Source organism: Puma concolor, chromosome C1, assembly GCF_028749965.1.
Source record: "Puma concolor isolate L17-30 chromosome C1, mPumCon1.1.hap2, whole genome shotgun sequence".
NCBI lineage: Eukaryota > Metazoa > Chordata > Mammalia > Carnivora > Felidae > Puma > Puma concolor.
The window spans coordinates 143,204,502-143,216,396 of NC_141674.1; the positions used below are offsets into that span (position 1 = coordinate 143,204,502).

General features: G+C 39.7%; 1 protein-coding gene across 27 annotated transcripts in view; it reads right to left on the bottom strand.

The window, feature by feature from the left end:
* The window catches only part of NEB (nebulin), a 214,535-nt gene extending 202,854 nt beyond the window's left edge, over nucleotides 1-11,681 (bottom strand). For all 27 annotated transcript variants that reach the window (XM_086718585.1, XM_086718590.1, XM_086718583.1 and 24 more), the window contains exons 1-9: nucleotides 11,542-11,681; nucleotides 10,838-10,922; nucleotides 10,247-10,312; nucleotides 6,588-6,629; nucleotides 4,699-4,920; nucleotides 2,807-2,914; nucleotides 2,226-2,330; nucleotides 1,420-1,524; nucleotides 644-748 (exon numbers count right to left, since the gene is read on the bottom strand). In XM_086718585.1, coding sequence (XP_086574711.1) covers nucleotides 644-748; nucleotides 1,420-1,524; nucleotides 2,226-2,330; nucleotides 2,807-2,914; nucleotides 4,699-4,920; nucleotides 6,588-6,629; nucleotides 10,247-10,282 — 723 coding nt within the window. In that variant the 5' untranslated portion in view covers nucleotides 10,283-10,312; nucleotides 10,838-10,922; nucleotides 11,542-11,681. The remainder of the gene's footprint in view (nucleotides 1-643; nucleotides 749-1,419; nucleotides 1,525-2,225; nucleotides 2,331-2,806; nucleotides 2,915-4,698; nucleotides 4,921-6,587; nucleotides 6,630-10,246; nucleotides 10,313-10,837; nucleotides 10,923-11,541) is intronic.
* Between the last annotated feature and the right edge of the window lie 214 nt (nucleotides 11,682-11,895).

Consider the following 11,895-nt stretch of genomic DNA (forward strand, 5'->3'; position numbering starts at 1 on the left):
GTTCCTCTAATAAACTGTTTTCAAGGTCTAAAATACTAAAATTCTGGCCAGGGGACTGCTGATTTTTACTAACTCTGAAACATCCTCCATGTACACCCAATGGCAAGAGCTTTTTGCGAACTACACAAACATGTTTGGACAAGTATGTCAGTCCACGTAGAAAAACGGGGACAGACCACAATTCAGACTTCATAATTAGGATACTTCAATAACATTTTTCACTTAATATGTTTGGGAAAGTGGCTATGATCTCAATAGGTTTTTAAAAATGCCCCTGTGACATCAAAGAAAAACTTCAACTCCAGCCAAGGGGACAGAGGGCACATGCTGCAGTGGAAAGAACACTGGTCTTGAGATCACAAGACCAGGCCTCTAATCTGGGCTTTGCCACTAATGACCTATGTGGTCTTAGACTCAGGTTCTTCACCTATGAAAAAACAAGATTGGACTAAATTTTATCTAATATAAGTTATAAAATCCAATTTAAGTAGACATCATAAATTATAATGATTCTAGATGTATTCATCTGCAATAATGACATTTAGTCTTTTCGAAAGAAGAACTGCAATGAACATGTGGCCAGAAGACAATCTGAGGTCTTCTGATTCCACCCTGCCAATGAGGTTGACTGTATTTTACTTACATCACTGAGGGCTTTCTGGGCTTGGGCAACCCTCCTCAGCTCTGGACTATCATTGTATGGGTAAAACAAGCTCTTGTCAGCTTCCCAGTCTTCAGTGTACAGTTTCTAAATCAGGAAAGAGTGAAAAGTTATGAGAAAGTGAGCTCACACTTACAAGAAATATACAATTTTGAATTCATCTATCAATAGCAAAAAGAGCCAAGGGCAAGGTGAGATCAAAGGTAAATAGAATCCACAGATAACCTGCCCCTTTCCACCCAGAGTCATATTTATTAATAGCTCATCCTGCTTTCCCGGCAAATCTTATTTTCAGAAGAGTAAATGTGTCTGCTTTGGTTTCTTCTCTGGGACTTCACCTGCTTCCTGCAACAAGTACTAATCCAAGTGTAAGGAGCCGGGAGGCACTTAGCATAGTTTCTGTCAGAAAATAAACATTGAGTAAGAGTGATGGCCAGAAATATCCAAAGTGTAGCCCAGGGTCTATACTTTGTGGGTCTCTCAGAGCCAGTTCCCCGGTGCATCTTCGTTCTCCCCATGTGTTCCTTCATCAGGGTTGCTCAGGCTCCCACCAGGACCCTCTCCTCTCCTCTACTCCACAGCTTTCTTCTCAGTTCCCCCTTGCCAACACTTACCCCTGCAACCTGCATGGCTCAAGGCTACTCACAAAAAGACTGAGGAACTGCATTCCTGATTATCAAAAGTACTGGGTATTCCTCTAAATTACACATTGGAAGGACATAGGAAGACAGAAGTCACGACAGAGCAGAAGCTCTTACCTTACTGAACATGGCTGTGTTCTTAACTGCCTGGACAAGTTCAGGGGCATCAGGGGGAAGCAGGTACTTATCCTTGGTGTCTTCCCAGTTCTGCTTGTATAAAACCTAGACAGAAAGAGCAGAGGACGTGTGGTTGATGTCTCCCCCAAGGGCATGAGGGTTTAGAGAACACAGTGTTGTGAAGTCTTTCATTATCAAAGTGTCCTCACACAAGAGGCTGCCCTTGTGCCTTTGTTTTACTAGCATCAATTGTGAAAACATTGACCATGTCAACATCCCATAATACTTTTCCTGCATTAGTAAGCTTTTACTTGAAAAGTCTGATTTTTTTTTTTAACTAAATCATGATTATGATTCTCTATAGATTCCTTTTAAAGGCTGCAATCTTACCGGTCATTGGCTCAATTTGGATAGTAAATGTGTTTCTTTTGACTTACGTGTTATTTTTTAAATGTTTTTAATTAGTTGCCTACATTTGAAATTTGAGCATTTCTCATAAAAATAAAGCTCCCTAGCCTCTTTAAAAATAAATCAGAGACTCTGGGGACATTGGGACTGCACTCTGTATAGCAGCTGCCTGGAGCTGAGTTGCAGGGCATATGCTCTCCAATCCACCATAGGTCCTATGGCCACTTCAGTCATCTGTGCAGCCTTCCTGACATGTGTGGATACCAGAGCTCATGAGGTCCCTGGATTTAAGTGAGACTGGTGAGCAGGATCAGGCCTGTCCAGTTTTCTCCTCTAAGGCCAGGTAGAGGTAATCTACGTGCTACTTAGCATCTCAGCCATCCATAACATGACCTCACCTTACTGACTTGCTGCGACACTTTCTTTGCATGTTCAATGTCCTTTGCTTTTTCGTCTACGTGACAGATAGTTTTAGCAACATCGCCATCCATTCGATACTTAACCTGCAGAAATAATATACAGAGTTCATGACAGGCATGCACACGTGAGTATACTAAAGGGTACCTTCTAACAAAAGGGCATTAACCCAATGACTCAACGTCTGCACCACAAAGCAGACTTTCCACATTTTAGGTAGAAAACCGTGATCTCCAAAAATCGGCAGAGTCCCTGCATTTATTGCATATCTGCTTTCCTGGCTGAATTTCAGCCTCCCTGCTCTCCTACATGGAAGACCACAGTGAATTCGAATTTACCAGCTCGTATCTCTTAAGCTAACTTGCTAAGCCAAGCTTTTAGAGGTCTCTTGGGGTTCACATTTAGAGCAACATAGTCTATAGCCAATACTTCCTCTAGATTTCTGGACTGGCTCACAGCAATTCGACTGCTCATTTTCTCTACACCAATTAAAGCCCTCAATTCCCAGTGATGGGCATGTTTTTGACATGTCTGTCTCCTTTCTTTTAGCAATGCAGCCCACCTCACTGAGTTGATCTTGTACTTTCTTGATTCGACGAAGTTCTGGGGTATCGGATGTGATGGCGTATGGCTGTCCTTTAGCTTTCTCATACTTCTCCTTGTATTTATTCTGAAAAGAGTATCAGATATTAGCCTAAAACCTGATAAGACAGCAGCAGAAATTTCAGGCAATGTATTTATCCCCAATAGATTAAAAAAAATCCTGCAAATTCTAACAATTATCAGTTATAACAGCTTTTGTCCCCTACCCTGATTCTCAGCAAAAACTAAAATAGATTTGTTAATTGCTCTTCCTAAACACAGTTGGATACTTGAGACAGTAGAAATTTTATTACAGACTATTGTCTTGGAAATGCCCTAAAATGATTCTCTCAATGTTTTTATTGCACACATAAATGCACACATAAAAAGCCAGAACCTCAATAATTTTAGCAAATATAGAAATTATCTGAAAAGATTTGATTGCTAATACAATGCAAAAATATTCCATTCAGGAGTTCAATCTCAGTGGTTCAGATAGCTGAGACACCAGCTGAATTAATGGAAAGTCTGAATTATGGAGTATTTTGAAAAGGAATGCAATTTTGTTATTTCTGCTAAATATACAGAGTTCTCACTTTAATAACAACGTGTATAATTTATCATTATTAATGCTTCAATAGTACTCTTGAATGTAGTCAGCAATCTAAATTATACTCTTGATTTTATCAGTAACCATTTAAAAAATACTATACACCTTCGACAACATTTTCTTCAAGCTAGCAGAAGTTCTAGGATATTAGTGTCAGAATTTGAGACTTTATGGCAACAAACTGACAAAAAATTTTCTATTTTTGCTGAATACCGCAAGGATAAAGGAGGCAAAATAATCTTGTTTTTACAGATCAAAGTCTTAGAAAACTAGGTTTTAGATCATTCGAGACTCTGAACTAGAAATTTACCAAATAGTCCCCAGGAGTTAACACTAAACCAGACATAAATATTTACTGACCAATCGCAACAGGATGCTTTTGACATAAGCATTTAGTCCTATATAATCCAATGTTCCCCTGAACTGCTTTTTGTTTTTTTACAGCTGCTGGAGGCTATGCCACCTAGTGAGACCTCAGCCCACAAGGGCAATCAATAAATGAGATCCAATCTGCTTCCAGTCAATGTAACTTGTTACAGTCTAACCGTACATGGAAAGTTAAGGACCAGGGACCTTCAACGGCAGTGATTCTGGACTAAGGCGGCACATTAGAGCCACCTGGGCCGCTTTTAAAAATCTTTATGCACAGGTCCCAACCGCGGATAAAACCAGAACAGCCTGGGTATCCATAATTCTAAACCTCCCAGAGGATCCCAATGTACGGCCACAGTTAAAATCCACTGTTCTGGGGTATAGTCGAACATTCCAATCCTCATTTCAGAGGAGTTCTTACTCTGATCCTGGTGTTCTGAACTACACATTCTTCTTCGCTATACAACTCTTAAAGATCGTTTTACATATTGTTAACTAGTCTACTTTAGGGGCATCCTGCTCAGGCATAGTTTTAATTAGACGTTATTTAGCTTCTTTGAACTGATTTCAACTGAATATATTCAGGACTTCATTATTCTAGATTGGCTAACAAATTGTGCTTAAATACCAATAAATGCTGTATGATTGGCCTTCTGCTTATTTTGTGGGAATAATTTCAGAAAGGATGTTTTCCCTGATACTGCAATGGTGCAAATGAATTAGAGGAAAGGAAAATTAAAGAGTCACAAGAGCTTATATTTCTGCAGAATAAGTTGTTGTCTCATAGGAGGTTGAGAAACAAAATCCAGCTAGCATCCAAAACAGAGTTGGTAGAGATCAGTAATTTCTCACTAATAAAGCCAGATTAGCAGAAATGGTTTGAAACTTACAGGGCTAAAGAGATCCTGCATTTTCTGACTGTGTACAATGTAGGGCGTCATGAACTTAGAAGAATCCAATTTCTTCCGGATAACCCTCTTCCTCTCCACTGGCTTGGCTGGTACCGGCTGTGCCGATACTGGCTGTACCAGTGCCGGTTTGGAAGTTTCTGATTGATCATAGTCAGATGTGATTGTCCTTGTTGTCGTAGTTTCATAGACTTTTGTTATTGTCTGAAAATGTGACATGCAGTTCAACATTGTTATGTAAGTAAAAACCGTGATATCACCATCTTGTATATACACATTATTCTGACCTCGAGTCAGACTTACATTCCTAGTGTTATTCCTACATATTTAAAGCCAGTCAAAGCAGGAAATCATACACTCGGTCCATATGAAGGTACATCACGTTACATAAATCTGAATGCTGACTGTCCAAGATGGTGTGGAACAAAAAGTTTACTCCTTAGTAATTTGCTACAGGGCCTTAACATTCCATTTGTAGAAAAGAACCCAAACCCCTTAAGGTTGGATGAAAATCAGAAATACAGTATTCTTAACCATTTAAAATCTTAAATCGTCTAGGTAAAGTAAAAGCAAACGTGAGATCAAAGAACAAAAGATGAAGATGATCAAATAAAGCTCAAATTCTTGATTTTATATTCACTTGCAAATGAGTCTAAGAAGAAGTTGGTTGCTTGTTCCCCAGGTCTTTAGGCATTCTCCCCTGCAGTCTAACACAAAGAATAATGAATTCTAAAGAATGAATCACATCAGTATTACAAGTGATTACCATTCTTTTGGCTTAGTCAGTTAATTAATCTGAATCGGAGTGCCATTTACACCAATAAATGCTTAGGTGGACAAGGATAACGATGACCACATAAGGGGGTAATTATCCTTACAACAGTCCTATGCATGCGGTAGGTGGGAAATGACTGTTTCTTACAACAGGCTGTATAGTGGAAGAAACTAAGGCCCAAAGTTTGGGTGTGGTCCAAGGTTAAAAATACTGGATGTAAGAAAAGAAGGTAAGCAGACAAGTCTTCAATCCATCTCACAGCATGATTTCCTTCACAGCTAATATCATCTGTACCAAATGATGAAGAGAAACTTAAGTAACAAGGAAATTGTACCTCTACGACAACTTCCCCTAGTGTTGTCAGATCATTGCTAATAGGTGGCTTTCTGCCTATTATTACTGACGTACGGTTGATGGTGAGAAATGAACCAGTTCACAGCATCTACAAATGTTAGGTTTCATGCAATCATAGGCTCTTGGAGCAGGCTCCAGGGATAGCCATCCCTGTTTGTCACGATCAAGAAAAACTGCTCTTTTCAGAAAATAAAGCGTGAGTGAGGGATTTCACCTTAGAAAAAAAGTTCCACCTTGGAATATCTATGGGAATGGCTTTCTTAGAATTCCTAATGTGCTAAAATCTAAGTGGCACTTCACTGCATCATCAGGGACATAGGCTTCGTGGTGCTGTCCCTGTTGGCAGAGACAGTGCCCCACAAGTTACAACTCTATATAATAAAACAGCTGGTTCCCATGCAAATCGTATGTCCAAGCCTATGTGATTGCTGCAGTCACAGAGTGGTGATGGCCATTGATATTGCTTTAATGAGCACCACCTACACCAAAAATACTACACGAACAATGGGGGAATGAATGATCCCCAATCACTTTGGATACGTTCAATAGCAAGAACAGGGACGTATTCTGTCAAACAAGTAGCATTCATTCTTGTATCATCTGCTGCTGGGCACACGTAGGTGAGGGATTCTTCTCAGATTCTCCCTTTGCCAGCTCCTGTAGCCCTGGAAGTCTGTGAGAGGGGAAGGCTCTACCTGCTTTAATCAGCATGCAGTTCATGCAGACACAGGTTGGGTCTTACCTCTCCTGGCACCTCTTCATAGACTGTCTCTTCTGTGTAGTACTATAAATAGAGCACAAAGGAATTATCATGAGAACAAAGCAGAAATCACCTCTCCTCTGCCTCAGCTGAACCACTGGATTATTTCACTAGGTCAGCCAGTGTGTACTATCTGTGGGAAGCAAGTACACAAGGGAGCATCTTCACATTTTGGGACCCATTTTAGCTTTGTGAAACTGCAGGGGAGTTAAAGTGAATGCTACCAGACAAGGCAAGGAGATGCAGGGTGATGAGAAAGGTGTCTGAGGCTGATTATTTATTAGGGGCAGTTATTTAACTTGAGACAAGGTAAGACTTTTTCTTACAGTACCCAGGGCAGAATTTGCAGAAAAAATATACTAACAATATCCTGAGTATGTGGGTTGGGCAGGAAAAAAAAAAAAAAAAAAAAAACTTGCCATAACTCACTATTTGTGACTAACAATAAAACGAAACAGAAACCTCAATGTGAATAACATTTTTAACTGGATTGTATCATGGGAATAATAGACCCAAAAGCATATACACATCTCGATTATCCGTACACCCTCCTGATTACTAAGGAATGAAAGTTTCTTCCAGAGTGCGGGGTGTATCCTTTCATAGCACAATGGTCTTGAAAGGATGCAAAGATGAAAATTTACAAATGCCAAGGGGAGAGTGAAAACATGCAAAGATTTCTCAGCACAAGATGTGGGAAAGTTAGGCTGCAGTTTGTAGCTGACGGCTGCGAGGTGCCTGCAGCCTGGATCTGAAATCAAACCTACTTTTGTTCTACTTCTGACATCACTGGCAATAAATAGATGCTGATGGGAACTGGCTGACATTTTGTTTCAGATGCGTAAGGGGAGTGGAATCTTTCCCCCAGCCTCACCCAGCAAGAAGCAAAGCCTCAGGCCGAGGCACAAAGGAAAGGGATAAAAAGGAAACATTTGGCTCATTTTCTCAATCAACAAAATGTATAACATTTTATGCTTCCTTTTTCTTTTCCCTGCCACCAAAACATGCTCAGGGAGAGGGTAAAACACTGACTTCTTAATTTCCCTCAGTTGGCCTCTGTTCTTTTGCCCCTTGGTTCAGTGAACGCTTATCAAGTTATTTAACCATTGTCAATAGGCCGCAGGCTCTATTTCGTCTGCAGGAAGATAGGAGAAAATTTACCTAATGTCACCTACTCTTGGGCTTTCTTTGCTCCTGTACTATTTCTTTAGTTTAAAATCTAATTCTATCAGTGTGTCCTTACACAGAGCGACAGAAACCACAAACTCCGACAGGACAGAGAATTTCTCTTTTATATGCCTATGCCTTTGTCACACGGGAAATATCATTTGGACATTTTAGGGAATACTGTTTAATGCTGATCCACACACAGCCATGCCTGTGGCCACACAAAACATCAGTGACTCGAGAAGAAATTTTAAACTAAAATGAATGATTCACAACTATTTTGGATTTTCTGAGCCCCCAAGCAAAAGCAGATCTTTGGGAGCTATCCAACTTTACCTTTGCTGGGCTCTGACCATTAGTAAATGTATCTCGGAAAGAAGCTTATAAAAAAAGTAATGTTACCCAAATGGTTGGCATTAACATATATGCCAAATCTCACTTTTTTTTAGAGCTGTGCCACTAATTAGATAGTACATCCTTGCTTCTTGTCCTTTCTATCCAAGTTAAAATTTTTTTTTAATGTTTATTTATTTTTGAGACAGAGAGAGACAGAGCATGAACGGGGGAAGGTCAGAGAGAGAGGGAGACACAGAATCTGAAGCAGGCTCTAGGCTCTGAGCTGTCAGCACAGAGCCTGACGTGGGGCTCGAACTCACAGACCATGAGATCATGACCTGAGCCGAAGTCGGACGCTTAACCGACTGAGCCACCAAGGCGCCCCAAATCCAAGTTTGAATAGAGATGGATAGCACAATTTTATTTAGATGTCCAAGGTCCCCAGAAGATATATTTTTAAAGCTAGCTCTTGTTTTTGAACTCTTCCCTGACCATCTTCTCAAATTTGCCACCATCCCGTTCTTCATGGCATCTTTTCTGAGGTCAGAGAGCCCTTGGTTGAACACTCTCTGGCAGGAAGTCTATCCATTTAGCAACTGCTGGTCAGACCCAGAAGCAGTACTAGGAACAAAATGGCAAGGATGAGATGCCTAAAAATAAAAATAGTCCCCTCCGTTTTTATGACATCTAGTTAAATCAGTCAAGTCTAGCACTGAGGATAACTTCCAGTGACCAATGAATACAATTATTTTAAGAAAAACAAGGGATTTTTTTAAGTTGGAGGCTAAAAATTATCACTGGTATTACCACCATAGGGAAGGCAATTTAATGTATAATTGTGTCAATGTTTTAATAGACATTATTCTGATCCATAGGGACATATGTAAAACAATAACACCAGTGATAATACTGAACACTGAGAATGTAGCCTTTGGCACTTAAGCCAGAGAGGTGGAAAGTTCTACTGTAGGAGATTCATCCTGTGTTTTTTTCCCTAGATCCTTCAATAATAAAAGGAATTTTATTTGTAGAATAACAAATTTTTCTTCACCTAAACATAAACTGGCCGCTAAAATAATCTTCCAAAGACAAATTTTGGCACTTTAATTTGGAATTTGGTTCTGGGTAGCTCTTGATTTCATTCTGATGAAGAAGCACAGATTTTCAAAACTACCTCCAAGTATCATCGGCACTCGGAGATTTTCATATGTTTAGATCATCATTAATTATGAAGTATCAAGCACTTTCAGATTCAATGGCAATATATTTATATGGATTATAGCCCCTAAGCCTTTAGGTTTTATTTCTAGAATGTGAAGCTGAAGGCAAGAGCTGGTGAAGAAAAACCATAACGTGATTTTAAAATTTTTATAAGACAAACAATTAACAGCTTTGTAAAATGTGTCAGATGTCCAGAGGAAGTTTTTTTAAGATGTCCACTTCGGTCTTTGCTTCCCCACCCCCCCCCCCCCCCACCAAAATTTAAAAGCAAAAGCTAGTCTTGTTCCCTTAGGTAAATATAATAGGATTGGTCAGAAAGCTGACCCTGATTGACATCCTGATTGGCTCCAAATGTCACTTGTGAGTACGGCAAATTTCTATTTACAGGTATGTGTGCACATTTACATATATTTATGTATATATATAGTCTCACATATGTGTATAATCTCATATATCTTATTCTGAACATTGAATCCATATCACCCTATAGAGGATCAGCTGGTTGAAGCAAAGAGCAAATAGCTCTTTTTTCCCTATTGCTCTGCAGAAACTAAAAAATAGGGTTCAGTTTTCTGAACTTTCTCTTCATCTCCTCTGTCCCTTTGATCAGGAGAGTTGGCAGGTGGGAAAGAAGGAGTTTTAGAAGACAAATTAAAACCCGCCTTTCCCCCACACCATGTTTTTCTGAGAGTTTAAAGAAAAGCACAAGTGCGAAACAGTGATATTTCTTTTCAATTCTAAATCCCACATAATTATAGTGAAACCGAACATAAAATATTCCTTTCTCATGCTTTAATAATAAGTCTTTGTGAAGTTATAATAGACAATGTATTTTTCAAGTGATTAATTCACCTACACAGCTTCGATTGTCGCTACATAAAACACTTGGCTGTCAGAGTCAGGTGTTTTAGTCTTACCTCCACGACCTCCTCATATTCTTCGTCATCGGCCATTTTCCCAGAGTAGTAGCGGCACCCTACAAACTTTCCATATTCCAAAAAATAGAAACACATTAGAATCTCTCCCTAGGACTGAAATCATAACATTACAAAAACAGAATTTAAGACTTCTCCAGCCTACATACCCATAGATTTTTCGAGGCTAAGCAAGATACTTAAATACAGGTCTAAACAACTGAGGCTTCAAATTACTCTCTCTTGATTCCCTCAGGAACATGGTAAGTACTGGTACTTCTAGCTACGGGATCAATTGAGTTCATTGTAAAACTTGCAAAAGGAAGTTGAGGGAAGAAAGTGAGAGGGTTTGGATTCAAAGAAACAGAGTATTTCTATTTCTAAATACTTGCCGAAAGACATTTTCAAGCAAAAGCGTTAGTGAGAGGGAGGTCAGCTTGGCTCCCAGAAGTTAGAATTTTCCCCCAGCATTAAAATTCTAAGAGGGCTGCTTTTGGTCCCCACGCCCCTCTAATACATGGTAGCATTCTAGCCTACGCTTGAAATTAGAACACAGAAAAACAAATCAACCATTTTAGAAGAACAAATAGAAACCTCAAGGCAATGGGGTTATTTCCCCCCCGAACACCATTGGCTTCTATGGATTTTTCTCTTCTGTTTCTGTAGCTCTTCCTCAAACCTGAAAAATAGGAAACGTTTAAAGCACTAATTGAAGTATATGTAAGATTGTGGGTCTTTGGCCCAAGCTTCTAATTCAGGAACTAACGAAAGGATCTCCCAAGGCCTTCTTAGTTTGACGCCAGAGAGTGGGACTCTCCTGATAAAAGTGGATGATGACTTGGAGCAGCTGTCCCTTCGCCCAAAGATATTTGCCATGTAAACCAATACCCCGCCATGGCTGGTTTTGTTAAGCTGGCGAAACTGCCACTCCTTCTGAGGCAAATGAAGCCCAGTAGAACAGGATAAATATAGGAATGCAGAACATAGATCCTTTTTCATCCTAATATATTTAGAAAAAAAAAATCAAAGGCAAAACATTTTAAAAAATTTTTCTGTTTGGACGAGAAAGCCAACTCAGTCAAGCAGTAAGTTGGTTAGCAGAGGACTTGACTCTAATCACACACCACATGGCAGATGTAAGTAGGGCCTGAGTAGGGCAATAGGGTCACAAGCTCTTCTAGTCACACTTTCATCACTAACTTCCCCAGTTATGACCCCAAACTTTGGAAAATACTTAACGGAAACTGCAGAACATCTCCAGAAAGAATATGTCAGAAAAAGCCATAAACTGGCCTTACCTTTACTCTATCAAATCAATTTCCTCAGCAGCAAAACCTCTCCCAACTCTCCCCTCCTGAGAACCCCAGGCAAGAGCGAGCTTGGTGCCTGGGCTCCCAATTATCACGTGGCAACAGCAGCCAATCAGACCCTGAGTCGCTCGAATTTCAGAAGCTAAATATACTGAGTGATCTTCTAAAAACCACCTGTTCATCAATTCCACTAAAGGATAAAGGGTAACAAATTGCTTGCTTAGAACTATTCAAATGTAATGGAATTTTACCTAAGTTCCAGCATATGGAGTTCAAATTTAGGTTTAATCTCTCATTTTCTGCAACCCTATTTAGTACCATATTCATGTAAAAAAAAATTAG